Source organism: Rana temporaria, chromosome 13 (genome assembly GCF_905171775.1).
Source record: "Rana temporaria chromosome 13, aRanTem1.1, whole genome shotgun sequence".
Lineage (NCBI taxonomy): Eukaryota > Metazoa > Chordata > Amphibia > Anura > Ranidae > Rana > Rana temporaria.
The window spans coordinates 40,403,142-40,420,163 of record NC_053501.1 but is presented as its reverse complement, the minus strand read 5'-3'; the positions used below and the strand labels follow the sequence as shown (position 1 = coordinate 40,420,163).

The 17,022-nt window shown below is 43.2% G+C and overlaps 1 protein-coding gene across 1 annotated transcript in view; it reads right to left on the bottom strand.

Annotated features, from left to right (window-relative positions):
* The window catches only part of KIAA0586 (KIAA0586 ortholog), a 198,372-nt gene that overhangs the window by 24,040 nt on the left and 157,310 nt on the right, over positions 1-17,022 (bottom strand). The window contains 1 exon segment of the mRNA XM_040331961.1: positions 16,493-16,567. Coding sequence (XP_040187895.1) covers positions 16,493-16,567 — 75 coding nt within the window.

The window sequence follows — 17,022 nt, the reverse complement described above, 5'->3', positions numbered from 1 at the left end:
GCGGTAGTAAACAGTGATTAAAAAAACAACAAACTGCATCCCCTGCAGGCTGTCATAATGTGCTAGTATTCTTACCATCAGCTGTCAGCGGGGAACCTCACTGACAGCCGATGACTCGTCAGTTGTTTACTAGATGCTGGTGGCTGCCAGTTCCTTAAATATCACACAACAGAACCACTACTTATTTACCACATTTTTTTTTTGTGAATTGACTCAAACGCCTATTTTATAAAGCATTTACCCTAATAAGGATGCTTAAAATCGCCTACCAAAGCACGCCCAGCGCTTAAGGATAAGCAATAAGGCTTTGTAACAAGAGTATATATATATATATATATATATATATATATATATATATATATATATATATATATATATATATATATGGAACATATAATACATATATGAAATGTCTGTGTATATAAAAGGTCTAAAATTCTGATCATATACAATGCTAACCGGCAAAAAGTACTGATAAAAAATAGCAGCTGCTTAAAAGTAAAAAATATGTAAACAAACAATATTAAAACACTCAAAATGTATAGAGTCCTCAGTAATATTGTAGCAGCGCTTTAGTCAAACTCTATATTTGATGTAACTTCCACATATTGTTCATGCAGGAAATGGAGTGATGTAGAGCAGGGATCTCCAAACTGCGGCCCGAGGGCCAGATGTGGCCCTTTGCTAGCCTTTATCCGGCCCTCAGGGCTTTATTCCTCCCACTGATATGAGGCACTATTCTTCCCACTGACTCCAACAAGGGGGCACTTTTTCTTCCACTGATACCAATGATGAGATACAATTACTCTTACTAATAGGGGCACTACACCTTATCCTACTGATCGTAAACTATGAGGCCATATATATTCTCACCAATGCTGGGCCCAGGGCTTTTTCTGCCCCCCGCTGGCCACAATCCGGCCCTCCTAAAGGCTAAAGAACAATAAACTTGCCCTTTGTTTGAAAAGTTTGGAGACTCCTGATGTAGAGGAATACGATAGTGTTGAATATAATAATCAGTCTTAATCCATGCACCTTCCACCAAAACTTCACCACGTGAGGGGGTCTCCCCTCTAGGGGATGCATCAAAATTCTGTATATAATGCACCTTGATAACACTGATCATCCACTGCTGTATTTTCCACTTGATATAATAATCTCATTTATGCAGAGGGTTCGGTGCTCATATATGGAAAGAAATATATGGTCCGCATAGTGTAATATTGCTTTAAAAAAGTTTAACAATTGCCAACAATTGCCCTCTGATGAGGTCAGGAAGTGACGAAATGCATCAGTGATGTGATCTCGGTGGCTATACCGGAAGTGACGCGTGCGCTCCACGTACCGCAGGGAAAACCAGAAAGTAAAACGCACACGACTGTTGTACACAGACGGCTCTTCCTTCTTACCGCGGTAACCGAGCGATCACGCTCACACTCTATTTTGCTTGAGAAACAATGACTTTTGGTAGGCATTTTATGTAAGGGGTTTTGGGAATTGTTAATAAACTTTTTTAAAGCAATATTACACTATGCAGACAATATATTTCTTTCCACATATGAACACCGAACCCTCTGCATAAGTGGGATTATTATATCGAGTGGAAAATACAGCGGTGGATGATCAGTGTTATCAAGGTGCATTATATTCAGAATTTTGTTGAGTGCATCCCCTAGAGGGGAGACCCCATCATGTGGTGAAGTTTTGGTGGAAGGTGCATGGATTAAGACTGATTATTATATTCAACACTATCGTATTCCTCTACATCACTCCATTTCCTGCATGAACAATATGTGGAAGTTACGCCAAATATAGAGTTTGCTACAATATTACTGAGGACTCTATAAATGTTGAGTGTTTTAAGATTGTTTGTTTACATAAAGCATTTACTGATCGTTTTTTACTTTATGTGGTAAATACCGCCTAAAGCAATAGTGAATTGCCATTTTCAGGATCACATGCGGTATTTGGGAAAACACCTGAATATCGCATGAGATCTGCTTTTGTGAATGGAGCTCAATAAGACCTGTATGTATCACAGCTAATGACAAACTGGCAGTTCAATATTCCTATTGTTGTACTGTAAAAACTGCTCTGGTTCATAAAAGATGGGACATTTAAAGGGAAGCGTTAAGAGAAAAAAAAGAAAGCTTATAATCTTATGTATTTTTAAAGCGGAGTTCCGACTAAAGAAAAAAAAAAAAAAAAGGTCAGCAACTACAAATACTGCAGCTGCTGACTTAAAGGAGTTGTAAAGGAATTTTTATTTTTTTTGCTGAAATGACCATTTACAGAGTATAGAGACATAATAGTTAACCGATTCCTTTAAAAAAATGATTAAAAATAGATAAAAATCAATCATATAATGTACCTGTAGTTTCAGTTTTGTTTATGCATCTAGTTTCATGCTTCTGTGAAGTACAGAGACACAGAGCCAATAGAGGGCAGTGATGGTATGTAAAACGAAAGTGATTGGTTCTGAGGGGTTTAAGACACACAATAATCACACCTCCTTGATTAGTGCCACAGAGAGAAAGCTCCCATGACTTTTTTCACCAGGAAACAGACTGTTCAGAACAGAGAAGGATTACAGCAACATCAGAGCAAAAACGAACAATGAGGACATGAAACCATAAAATTCCTTTAGTGACCCTTTAATAATCGGACACTTACCTGTCCAGGGTCCAGCGATGCGGGGGAACGAAACTGCTCTCCTTTCCCCCTCCTCTACGCGGCGCCAGCATTGTGACTGTGGGCGCTCGGCTTTGGCTTCACAGCCGGACACGCACAGCACATGTGCAAACCGCGCTGTGCACTCTGACTGGCCGGGCAATCATCTGGGACCTGTGATGTGTCCCAGATGACTGTCGAGTGGGGGGGGGGGGTGAACTTCTTTCTCTTCAGGTTTACGCCCCCCCAAAAAATGACATGCCAAATGTGGCATGTCAGGGGGTCACCTTTCCTTAAAGCGGAAGTTGCATTTTGGGGTGGAACTCCGCTTTAAGTACATCTTGTAAAAGTATTACAATGTGCCTTAAAATTTGCTCCCTGCAATTCTCTGTTCAGCAGTACTAAGAGAGGGAGAGCCAATCAAATTTACTTCATTTGTACTGGTTAACAACACTGGAGGTCAGGAATCTGGTGCTCAGATCAAAACACTGGCTGAATAAAACCAAAAAATATTGGAAAATACATTTATTGGCATACAGTATATGTAGTTTAAAAGCTAAACTTGAATAATCGATAATAATGCCATCAAAGGAGTAACATCACTGCATTGATCCAACACACTGAACCATATGAGTCAGTCTTCCACGCCTCTACTTTGGCTTTTCAACCTTTGCAAATATTTTCTTTTTAATCCACTATGTTTTCTCAGCGGATTGCAGGATTTGGATTCCTTTAGTCGTTTTTTTTTTTTTTTTTTTTAACAGCAGACCAAAAAATGGAACAGGGGTGAAAGTATTAAACACACCCAAGTAATCTATCCGGTGTAATGAACTAGAGTTATGAACTACAGTATTCACTTTTATCATTCATAAAGAGAATGCCCAGCTGATTACAAAACACAAGAACTCAGATTGCTTGCTATTGGCAATTATATTTGTTCAGATATCCTGAGCATCTTTAGGTCAATGCAGGCAAGAATGGGAAGCATAGATAGATACCACAGGTGTGCTTCTCAGGGAAACCGTGATTGCTTAAAGATATCCAACATGGATGATAGTCGTTGCTCAAAGATCAGCCACCCAATGCAATAGGCTGGTTTGGAGGGCCATGTCTTTTAGGAAAGTACTTTCCAGGATAATGTTGGTTTTTCTGACGGAATTCCGCTTAAGCTTGGCTTGCATACACACGGTCACACAAAAGTTCTCTGAACTTTCGAGCGTTAAGAACGTGGTGACGTACAATACACGGTCGGAATTTGATGAAAAGCTCACATCAGATTTATGCTGGTGGAAATTCCGCTCATGTGTATGGGGCATAAGGCGGCGTACACACGGTCGAACATGTCCGCTGAAACTGGTCCGCGGACCAGTTTCCGCGGACATGTCCGACCGTGTGTACGGCCTAGCGGACAGGTTTCCAGCGGACAAAAGTTTCTTAGCATGCTAAGAAACTTGTCTGCTGGAAACATGTTCGTCGGACATGTCCGATGGTTAGTACACCTAATCGGACATGTCCGCTGGTTATGACGTGTAACCAGCGTCCCGAAATCCCGCGCATGCGTCGAATTGATTCGACGCATGCACTGAAGCATTGCACTTCCGTGTTTGAGAACGTCGGTGTCTTCTACGTCACCGCGTTCTCTGTCCGCTGGGATTTTGGTCTGATGGTGTGTACACACATCAGACCAAAAGCTCCCAGGAGACATGTCCGATGAAAACGGTCCACGGACCGTTTTCATCGGACATGTCTCCTCGTGTGTACGGGGCCTAAGAGGAACCCTTCCAAACCCCAGCAGTAGAAGTCCCACTGAGGTACAAGCCCTTTTTTCTGGGGTAGAAACTAGACTGATGCACCGATAGGCAAGTGGGCCGTCACCAGTTTAGGTCATATGGTGACATTTATCTTATGTCCATAAACATTCATGTACATGAGATCCAATCTTCCACACCAACCCCCATCACACTAGCTATTGTATACAGAACAGCTTTGTTTCTGTACAAAAGAAAATACATTGCCTGTGCAGTGGCAGTTTTTGTTTCTATTTTGTTATGGGCTTGAATGGATCAGGAAAGATTTCCTTGCAGCTTACATTACCACCCTGTAGGTAGAAGCTCCTATTAACACACCCAACAGATAACATATGTTACTCTCAAAACCCACAGGTAATCTCAGTCTTTGTTTTAAGATTGCAATAATGCGCTTTTAAAATAACAAGGTGCTCAATGTATATAGCTAGCAACCGCTTTTACTTAGCTAACCGGAACTTCCAAATCTATACATAAGCGATGCAAAAGAACAGCCACCCCAAGTAAACTCTAAGAATGAACTTTTGTAATTTGCTTCCTTTTGGTCTGTTAAATGTACCATAGAAAGTGTTTTGCTATACCGGCCAATCCTGAAATCTAGCAGGATGGTAACTTCCTGTGTTCTCTGCTGACCATTATGTCATGACAGTTACCAGTGCTCTAGTCACATGAAGGTACCAGCCTATAACCCAGGGTCTATGAATACCAGGCCTGTATCATGTACTATATGATTAAAGGTGGTAGTATACCACAGTTAAAGAAAACAAAAAAATATTCCCCGGCAAGGCAATGTTATAATGTGCTAGTATGCATCGCATATTATGTGGGACTTTGCTTAAAACTAAGCCCTCCAGCGCCTTGCCGTCAACTCTGAGAGGGCTTCCATCTTCACCCGGTCTTCCTTCCAGGTTAAAGGTCTCAGGTTACATGAGTGGCTGGGGGCGCGATGACGTCACTCCTAAGGCTTTATGGCACGGGCTCTGAAGGTCCGACACGGTATGCCAGACCTTCAGAGTGCGTGCATCGGTGACGTCACCAGCTGCATACACTCTGAATATCTCCTAAACCGCTCAAGTTGTGGAGGTAAGCCTTATGCCCTGTACACACGATCGGTTCATCCGATGAAAACCAAAATCCCTCCTGAGATAAGTGCAAACCTGGTCACCAACTACAAGAAACGTCTTAACTCTGTGCTTGCCAACAAGGGCTTCTCCACAAAGTACCAAGTCATGTTTTTCTTGGGGGATCGAATACTTATTTTACTCACTGAACTGCAACTCAATTTATAACATTTTGTTTTATGTGGGTTTTTTTTCTGTAGTTTTGGTTGATATTCTGCATCATTTTTGAGGTGATTGTAGCCGTATTAATGTGCAGGTCTGGACTGCGCTGCATTGCGACGTGGACACATAGAAATTATTTTCTCGTAGCGGTGACTGTCGTTCTTGCAGTGCAGACAAACGCCATTCACCAAATTATTTTTTTCACTTCCACAGGTAGATGTGAAAGGTTAAAAGTGTGGAATATGGCGTTGCATATGATCAACGCAGCCAGACTATGTATACCTGTTCACTGGAGGGCTGTGGTGCCACCATCTACTAAAGAGTGGGTGGCACGCATTAACCATATTGTAGCGATAGAGGAGCTGATATATACTGCACAGGATAGAATTTCCAGATTTACCTATGTCTGGGAAGACTGGCTTAAATGTCGAAACTCTGCAGATTAACGTTATCTAGCACAGACTGCTGGATAAACGAGACTTTGTTGCGCAGTCCGGTGTAACGCTTGGTGCGTGATACAGTTTGCTTGTTCTGATACCCAAATGAGATAGTCGGAGAGGGTAGCAGGTGGTATCCCCATCACCTTTTCGGACACTTGCGCTAAGAAAACGTCGCAAGCAATCCCCGTCTATATCGTCTATATCGCTGACCCCCCCTCTTCTTTCCTCTTTTCTTCAGGATATAAGTGACTTGTTGGGAGGGGTCGATGGGAGGATGGGTCTGCTTTTGGGTGTTCCTTCCCTACATCCTCGCAGGGGTATGTAGCTATTCAGAGAGAAACACAATATTGAAGGGATGGCTCGGACCGGGTGTGGCGGGTTCCCTGATCTGCCATGCCGGTGACTTGTCCTTAAGGTTCCCCTAACGGGAAAGTTCCTTCAAGGACTGCGCAGGCGCAAACTTGCCGACGGAAATCTCCGAACCTTGCCCGGCATCCAGGCTCATTCTTTAACATCACCGTGGATTGGAGGATGTTAAAAAAAGAGCCAGGAGGCCGAGCGAGCGGAGCGAGCCGTCCGAGCGCAGCGAGGACGTGAGGCAGACTGGCCACTTACCTCGAAATCCACGTCGCCCTGGATGCCGGCCGCGGTTCGGGGATTCCCGTCAGCAAATTTGCGCCTGCGCAGTCCTTGAAGGAACTTTCCCGCTAGCTGGAACCATCTCAGTACATCAGCTTGCGCATGCGCTGGAACTTCCACGATAGCTGGAACCAGCACGGCAGATCACCGGGACAGAAATCACTGGAGCTAGTCCAGACTCACATGATCCTTCATGGTGGGCGGGGGATCTAGCTCCTATGCTACATGTATTGTTGATGTTCATGCTGTTTACTGAAAATCCTGTTTGGGCCTTTCCAGGAGTGCATAATATGTAACTGTGTCCTAAATGGAACTCCAGCTCCTTGGTCTGTATGTTCCGTTTTATTTCTGTTGATGTTTTGATGATGTCTGTCAAAAATACTTTTTTTTGTCTTTTCCAATAAAATCTTTATGGTATAAAAAAAAAGTGTGGAATATGACAGCAGTATATAAATATGAGATTGAAATCATTTTTTAGAAAAGGTGGACTTTTTACTCAGTGTTGTACAACTACTGTAAGTACCTTGCAGCACCTGAACCCACTGTGTATTTTACACGTTCTGCACAATCTGGCCAAGGTGTTCTAGTTTATCACCATCCAGAGAGATGGAAGGTAACTGAGCACAGTTATTATTGGCAGAATAACAGAGAGCTGAAAGGAGACAGGAAATGTAATGAAGAACACAGGTGTTAGGGTAAATTACACCTTAAACCAGGCAGAATAATGAGGCCTCCCAGTGGTGTAAATGCTGCAGTAATGGAGAGCAAAGACAGAATTTTCACACTCTACAAGAATAACATCTTAAAACTATATTTGTATAAAAAAAGGACAATTAGTACAAGGGTTCAGTTCTTAACCACTTAAGGACCGGACCAATATGCTGCTAAATGACCCAAGGGGTTTTTACAATTCGGCACTGTGTCGCTTTAACAGACAATTGTGCGGTCGTGCGACGTGGCTCCCCGACAATTTTGAAAAAAAATGCAATATTTTTTACTTTTTGCTATTATAAATATCCCCCAAAAACATATATAAAAAACATTTTTTTCCTCAGTTTAGGCCGATACATATTCTTCTACCTATTTTTGGTAAAAAAAAAAATCACAATAAGCGTTTATCGATTGGTTTGCGCAAAATGTATAGCGTTTACAAAATAGGGGATAGTTTTATTATTATTTTTTTTTTTTTTTTTACTACTAATGGCGGCGATCAGCGATTTTTTTCGTGACTGCGACATTATGGCGGACACTTCAGACAATTTTGACACATTTTTGGGACCATTGTCATTTTCACAGCAAAAAATGCATTTAAATTGCATTGTTTATTGTGAAAATGACAGTTGCCGTTTGGGAGTTAACCACAGGGTACACTGTAGGAGTTAGGGTTCACCTAGTGTGTGTTTACAACTGTAGGGGGGGGTGGCTGTAGGTCTGACGTCATCGATCGAGTCTCCCTATAAAAGGGATCACACGATCGATGCAGCCGCCACAGTGAAGCACGGGGAAGCCGTGTTTACATACGGCTCTCCCCGTTCTTCAGCTCCGGGGAGCGATCGCGAGGGGGCGGCTAGAAACGAATAGTCACGCCCGCGTCCCGGATCGCTCCCCGCGGGTTTCCGACCGCCGCATGTAGCGGGGGGGGGGGGTCCCGATCGGACCCCTGACCCACGTCTAGGCAGGGACGTACAGGTACGCCAATGTGCCTGTACGTGCCATTCTGCCGACGTACATATACATGGGGTGGTCCGGAAGTGGTTAAAGTGTTACTAGACCCACAACAGTAAAATGAGTCTGCATGCATGCTAAACTCACGTTGGAACCTAAGAGGTTAATCCTCTGCATTGTGTAAAAAGGCTGTTTGATCTTGTCTTCTCTGATTCTCCCCTTCTTTTACTGTCCCTAATCCATCTGCTGATAGAACAGAGCCTTGGAGGCACTCTGCACATGCTCAATTTGGTGTGTATTGCTAGAGAGTATTTAATCAGCACTATCCTGACAGAAAGTAAGGGGTCATGCAGCCTCATAGGACAGTCAGAGGAGAACGAAAATTCCTCTTATAAGCGGCCCCGGAGAGACTTGTAAATCGCTCTGGTCCGGCGGAAACCCCCAGAAAGCCTTGGAAACTGAGTATTTATGAGTGTTTCCGAGTATTTTTAAGCGGCTCAGAGTGTCACCGATGCTGCCACACCTCTGGCCAAATGCGATTCTGCACACCGCAGAGGCTTGAGTCCTGCTTGTTTTGTGAGACAACACTCGCAAACTGTGTCAAGATTTTTACGAGAAGTAATTGCTCGTATTGGGAAATGCTTGTCAACCCTGTTACTCGCAATCCGAGGTTCCACTGTATTTACTAAAATAATTGAATTTCCATGCTTTGTGTACTGTGGAAGACCAGATATAGTGGATGCAGGGTCCTGGGTTTAGTAACACTTTAATACTGGCTTATGTATTTATTTATTCATCAAGTCTAATTGGTTTACTTAATATGCAAATGCAATAGGCGTAAATTGTAAACCACACCCTCAATAGGAAAATCAGATGAGTTGAAATAGGATTATCAAATGGTAACTGTATTTTGCAGATTACCTCCTTTCTGTACACAGGCCATTGACTATAGAGAGTGGTCGGGTATGTAGAAAACTCAATGGTCCTCGCTGACCAGGGCTTCCCCATGCATTAGGGCTTACATTTGTTGACCTTTTTTGTTAAGATGCAGAGAAAGTGCTGTCTTTTCAGTGATTGGACAAAGCTTACCTTTTCCCCCCAGATATGCCTGTGCCAATGGTTTCTTGTGACTTATAAACATTAGATTGTAGCCAGATTGGGTACTGTGCGTAAAGGGACCTTTATTGAATACATCCTTTTTTTATCCAGAATCGACCACCTCCAGTCTGACGTCCTTTGATTGAAAAAATGAAGCAGCCAAGTGGAAAAGGGTCATCCAAACAGCCCCTGCATCCAATTGGACGACAGCCATGCAGACCAACTTGATGCAGTGTGCGGCGTATGGTCTGAGCACTGACAGGTTGACCCCCCACCTCTTCAACATCTGCAGCAATGCTGGCAGCATTCATACTCCTATTTCTCAAAGACAACCTCTGAATAGAACGCTAAGCACGTGCACTCAACTTCTTTGGTCGACCATGGCAAGGCCTGTGGCCTGTTCGGAGTGGAATCTGTCCTGTTAAACTGCTGTATGGTTTTAGCCACCATGCTGCAGCTCCGTTTCAGGGTCTCAGCAATCTTGTTATAGTCTAGGCCATCTTTAGGTAGAGCAGCAATTCTTTTTTTCAGATCCTCAGATCTCTTTGCCATGAGGTGGCATGTTGAACTTCCAATGACCAGTATGAGAGAGTAAGGCCGCGTACACACGATCAGTCCATCCGGCGGACCGTGGTCATCGGTTAACCGATGAAGCTGACTGATGGTCAGATGTGCCTACACACCATTGGTTAAATAACCGATCGTGTCAGAACGCGGTGATGTAAAACACAACGACGTGCTGAAAAAAACAAAGTTCAATGCTTCCAAGCATGCGTCGACTTGATTCTGAGCATGCGCGGGTTTTTAACCGATGCTTTTGCATACTAACGATCGGTTTTGACCTATCGGTTAGGCGTCCATCGGTTACATTTTAAAGCAAGTTCTCATTTTTTTTGACCGAAGGATAACTGACCGATGGCGCCCACACACGATCGGTTTGGACTGATGAAAACGGACCTTCAGTCCGTTTTTATCGGATGGACTGATCGTGTGTACGCGGCCTAAGAGTGAGAGTGATCACACCAAATTTAACACACCTGCTCCCAAAAAACACCCGAGACCTTGTAACACTAACAAGCCACATGACACCGGGGAGGTAAAATGGCAAATTTTTCCCCAATTTGGAAATTTTCACTTAGGGGTGCACTCACTTTTGTTGCCAGCGGTTTAGACATTAATGGCTGTGTACAGGCATACCCCGCTTTAAGTACACTCACTTTACATACACTCGCGAGTAAGGACATACCTGTGAGTGTATGTAAAGGGCCTCACAAGTACTGTACAGACATTTTACAGCTACAATAGAAGGAGCTGAAGCTCAGAGAGCATAGCCTGCCTTGTTCCAGTGTGCCCCTGACACCTCCACTACAGCCCCTGAGACCTCAACTACAGCCCCCTGATCCCACACTACACCCTAGAAGTGAAAAAGGGTATTGTTTCACTTTAAGTACATTTTCGTTTTACATACATGCTCTGGTCCCATTGTGTACTTAAAAGTGGGGTATGCCTGTATTGAGTTATTTTGAGGGGACAGCAAATTTACACTGTTATACAAGCTGTACACTCACTACAATGTAGCAAAGTGTAATTTCTTCAGTGCTGTCACATGAAAAGGTATAATAAAATATTTACAAAAATGTGAGGGATTTACGTGTGTGTGCGCGTATATACACACACACACACACAATCTCACAAAAGTTAGTACACCCCTCACATTTTTGTAAATATTTTATTTTATCTTTTCATGTGACAACAATGAAGAAATGACACTTTGCTACAATGTAAAGTAGTGAGTGTACAGCTTGTATAACAGTGTCAATTTTCTGTCCCCTCAAAATAACTCAACATGTAGCCATTAATGTCTAACCCGCTGGCAACAAAAGTGAGTACACCCCTAGGTGAAAATGTCAAAATTGGGCCCAATTTGCCATTTTTCCCCCCAGTGTCATGTGACTTGTTAGTATTACAAGGTTTCAGGTGTGAATTGGGAGCAGGTGTGTTAAATTTGGTGTTATCGCTCTCACTCTCTCATACTGGTCACTGGAAGTTAAACATGGCACCCCATGGCAAAGAACTCTCTGAGGATCTGAAAAAAAGAATTGTTACTTTACATAAAGATGGCCTAGGCTATAAGAAGATTGCCAAGACCCTGAAACTGAGCTGCAACACGGTGGCCAAGACCATACAGCGGTTTAACAGGACAGGTTCCACTCAGAACAGGCCTCTCGATGGTCGACCACACTGTCATATGCAGAGGTTGTCTTTGGGAAATAGACGTATGAGTGATGCCAGCATTGCTGCAGAGGCGCACACACACTGCATCAAGTTGGTCTGCATGGCTGTCATCCCAGAAGGAAGCCTCTTCTAAAAATGATGCACAAGAAGGCCGGCAAACAGTTTGCTGAAGACAAGCAGACTAAGGACATGGATTACTGGAACCATGTGCTGTGGTCTGATGAGATTTGGTGTCAAGCCAGGTGAGGAGTACAAAGACAAGTGTGTCTTGCCTACAGTAAAGCATGCTGCTGGTGATGTCATGGTCTGGGGCTAGATGAGTGCTGCCGCCACTGGGGAGCTACAGTTCATTGAGGGAACCATGAATGCCAACATGTACTGCGACATACTGAAGCAGAGCATGATCCCCTCCCTTCGGAGACCGGGCTGCAGGGCAGTATTCCAGCATAACAACCCCAAACACACCTCCAAGATGACCACTGCCTTGATAAAGAAGCTGAGGGTAAAGGCGATGGACTGGCCAAGCATGTCTCCAGACCTAACCCCTATTGAGCATCTGTGAGCCATGCTCAAACAGAAGGTGGAGGAGCGCAAGGTCTCTAAAGTCCACCAGCTCCGTGATGTCGAGTGGAAGAGGACTCTAGTGGCAACTTGTGAAGCTCTGGTGACCTCCATGCCCAAGAGGGTTAAGGCAGTGATGGAAAATAATGGTTGCCACAGAAAATTGTGACACTTTGGCCCAATTTGAACATTTTCACTTGTTGCCAGCGGGTTAGACATTAATGGCTGTGTGTTGAGTTATTTTGAGGGGACAGCAAATTTACACTGTTATACAAGCTGTACACTCACTACTTTACATTGTAGCAAAGTGTGATTTCTTCAGTGTTGTCACATGAAAAGATATAATAAAATATTTACAAACCCGGACTGGAGGTGGTTAAGATATGTCGTCAGAAGAAGAGGAATTCACTAATGCCCTATATATACCATACAGATATCCTAACCTTTCTATGGACAAAGAACCCACACTGCTTTGCCACCTGTAACTCTTTGTTACAGAACCCAATAGGAAAGCGTACTGATTGGGTACATGCAAGATTGTCCGACGTGATGCAAGTCTCTAGCTCAGTGTTCTACTCCTACCTGGTGCTTGTTGCATATAGTTACATCCCCTCTATAAATACTTGTCAGCAGCAACCTGATTACCATGTATAAGACAGACAGACAACACCAGCAGTAGGTATTCTGCTCTGACAATGTGATGTGCAAAGCTGCAGAGCGGGTAATTACACTGTAACAGCAATCTTGCCCGAGGCCTAGTAGATTCACATCTCAAATACAGGATGCTGAAAGGAAATGGCTTCTAAATGACAACCACTATAAAACCAGATCTCAGTAAAGAAATAAAAAGCTTTTAATAAAAAAAACAAAAAAAAACAAGAATCTCTTTGGCCCTAACGATCTCGGAGAATTACCCCTTATTGAGGACTCTTGTAGAACAATCATAATAATAGCACATCACTCAACAGACTCTTGTAAAACGGTAATCTCCATCATGCCACACCTCTTGGAGGGGGGGGGGAATCTTTTTTTTTTCCAAGAAAAGCCACACAAGTTCCACAAAGGGATGTTTAATATTGAGGCAAATGGCTTTTGTCCATGCTTGTGATTAGCTGAAAGGCAATCTATTGTTTTAATGTTTATTGTTTTGTTATAGCAACCCTTGCCTGAGTATTTTAATTTTTTTTTTTTTTATGTTTGCATTTAGGCTTGGTTCACACCCCTACATTCGGTGCAGTCCACATTTGCGTGGGCACAACAGCCCATTCACTTCATTGAGTTGTTGTACCTGCAGGAAAAGGGTTCCTGCCCCTTTTTAAATCTGCAGTCGCAGGGAAATCGCATGGTCACAGTGCTTTTTGCAACCACCCGCACAAGTGTGTTTAAAACTTCATACTTCCCATATCCATTTCACTTAGGTCACATTTACAGTGGCTATAAAAAGTCTACACACCCCTGTTAAAATGCCAGTCCATGATGTACAGTTGGCTGTAAATGGACGATAATGTTTTTTTAAGGGAATCATCCCGAAGGAGTCATTCCATATCAGAATGGCAAAAAAGTAAAGGAGATGTCCAAATTTGTGTAGCAAAAGCATGCCGGAGCTGGAGAAACTGAAAGAAATAGGAGTTGGGCAAATGTTATTTTAATTTGGTCAAATGTTTGTAATGCCCCACCCTCACAAATATGGGTTAGATTGCGAACATGACGACCAGCCCACAGAGCAGGATCCGGAATGGGCTGGAATTTCGGTAGAGAGGGGCTCATCTAAGAGGGAGTGTTTGGAGAATAGTGTCCCGAGTCATTCCTAGCATAGGGGACAACTGCTGCCCATGCTCCGATTAAAATGCGCATAGATCTAGTTAGGGGATGTGGATCTTTAACTCCTCTAAAGAGCTTATTTCGCAGGGCTTCGTATGAACCAACCACCCCACAGATTTTCAATCAGATTCAGGTATGGGCTCTGGCTGAGCCATTCCAAAACTTTAATCTTCTTCTGGTGAAGGCATTCCTTTGTTGATTGGGATGTATGCTTTGGGTCAAGGTCATGCTGAAAGATGAAGTTCCTCTTCATGTTCAGCTTTCTAGCAGAAGCCTGAAGGTTTTGTGCCAATATTGACTGGTATTTGGAACCATTCATAATTCCCTCTACCTTGGTAAAGGCCCCTGTTCCAGCTGGAGAAAAACAGCCCCAAAGCATGATGCTGCCACCACCATGCTTCACTGTGGGTATGGTGTTCTTTTGGTGATGTGCAGAGTTGTTTTTGTGCCAAACATTCTGTATCTTTTGGAATTATGTCCAAAAAGTTCAACCTTGTTTTTATCAGACTATAACAAAAAATGTCCACATGCTTTTGGGAGACTTCAGGTGTGTTTTTGAAAATTTAGCCGGGCTTGGATGTTTTTCTTCGCAAGAAAAGGCTTCCGTCTTGCAACTCTACCCCATAGCCCAGACATATGAAGAATATGGGAGATTGTTGTCACATGTACCACACTGCTAGTACTAGATATTCCTACAGCTCCTTTAACCACTTAAGACCCGGACCAAAAAGCAGCTAAAGGACCCGGCCAGGTTTTGCGATTCAGCACTGCGTCTCTTTAACAGACAATTGCGCGGTCGTGCGACGTGGTTTCCAAACAAAATTGGCGTCCTTTTTTTCCCACAAATAGAGCTTTCTTTTGGTGGTATTTGATCACCTCTGTGTTTTTTTTTTTGCGCTATAAACAAAAATAGAGCGACAATTTTCAAAAAAATTCAATATTTTTTTACTTTTTGCTATAATAAATATCCCCCAAAAATATATAAAAAAAACTTTTTTTTCCCTCAGTTTAGGCCGATACGTATTCTACCTATTTTTGGTAAAAAAAATCACAATAAGCGTTTATCGGTTGGTTTGCGCAAAATTTATAGCGTTTACAAAATAGGGGATAGTTTTATTGCATTTTTATTAATTTTTTTTTTTTTTACTACTAATGCCGGTGATCAGCGATTTTTTTCGTGACTGCGACATTATGGCGGACACTTCGGACAATTTTGACACATTTTTGGGACCATTGTCATTTTCACAGCAAAAAATGCATTTAAAATGCATTGTTTATTGTGAAAATGACAGTTGCAGTTTGGGAGTTAACCACAGGGGGCGCTGATGGGGTTATGTGTGACCTGAAGTGTGTTTACAACTGTAGGGGGGTGTGGCTGTAGGTGTGACATCATCGATTGTGTCCCCCTTTAAAAGGGATGACACGATCGATGCTGCTGCCACAGTGAAGAACGGGGAAGCCGTGTTTACACACAGCTCTCCCCGTTCTTCAGCTCCGGGGACCGATCGTGGGACTCCAGCGGCGATCGGGTCAGCGGGTCCCGCGGTCCCGGCTGGGTACTAGCACAGGACGTACCTGTACGTGCATGTGCCCAGCCGTGCCATTCTACCGACGTAAATGTGCAGGAGGCGGTCCTTAAGTGGTTAATGTTACTGTAGGCCTCTTGGCAGCCTACCAGACCAGTTTTCTTCTCATCTTTTTACATATGGCAAATACAAGGCCAGCGGGCTGCATTCGAGCCACCAGGATATATCATGGGGCTTTTGCAGTTTTCAGCTGGCAACAACGTCGGCTCTCACTCCCTGCTTCCCACTCCCGCTGTCACTGTAAACACAGAAGCCTCGTACACACGGCCAGATTTTCTGTGAAAAAAGTCAGGCTTTTTTTCTAGGAAAGTCCGGCCGTGTGTAGCCACTGACTTTTTTCGGAAGTCCAATGGGCCTTAGATTGGGAACCTGTTCTCTTTCTTTCCGATGGACTCACGGCAGACTTTTGCACGGTCAAAAGTCCGACTGTGTCCAAGGCATCACTGCTAGTCTCAGAGGATTAGGTGTTCGATTTGATATCACTGCTGTGCTGATCAGTGTTCTTGATGGAGGCTCTAATGCAAGGAAGCAGAGCCCTGAAACTACCGAGATGACCACCTCCATGCAGGAACAGTTATAGAGAGTCAGTAAACGGGAAAATGTCAGACATTTTTTAATAATATTAGTATTGCAAAAGAGCTGCAGAGCAGGAGACCAGAGGCAAACCTGTAAGTACTATAAAGAAATACCTGAAAATTTGGAAGAGAAGTAAACACTGGGTTCAACACGCGTTCTGTCTGTATCTTCATGTGTTCCTTGTATGACTGTTAAATACAAAGGAAAAATGTTTGTAACAACTGATAGACCATTTGAAAATCAATTATTGTTCATATGCCATTTAATAATAAGCCCAGGATCTCTGATGGCAGCAGCAGGTCAATATATTCATGGACACACTTGCACTCTGTTGTTTTTCAGGGCCATGTACACACGGTCTACAAATCTCTATTATTTTAGTGTTTCGTTTTTTACATTTTTAAATGCTTACTCCTTCATGTTTCCGGAGTTGTATATAATAAAGCAATTTGAAGATTAAGCACTAGAGGGAGCGATCTTTGATTCCACATAAAATGATCCTCCTCCCTTCAAGATGAACTAAACGCTCTTGAAGCTCTCTTGTTAAAAAAACGCTCTTGAAGCTGTGCCTAATAAAAAGGCAGGGGGAGGCTTTCTCTGCAGGTGATCTTTCTCCAACACTGACCGTGTTCTGTACTGTCTC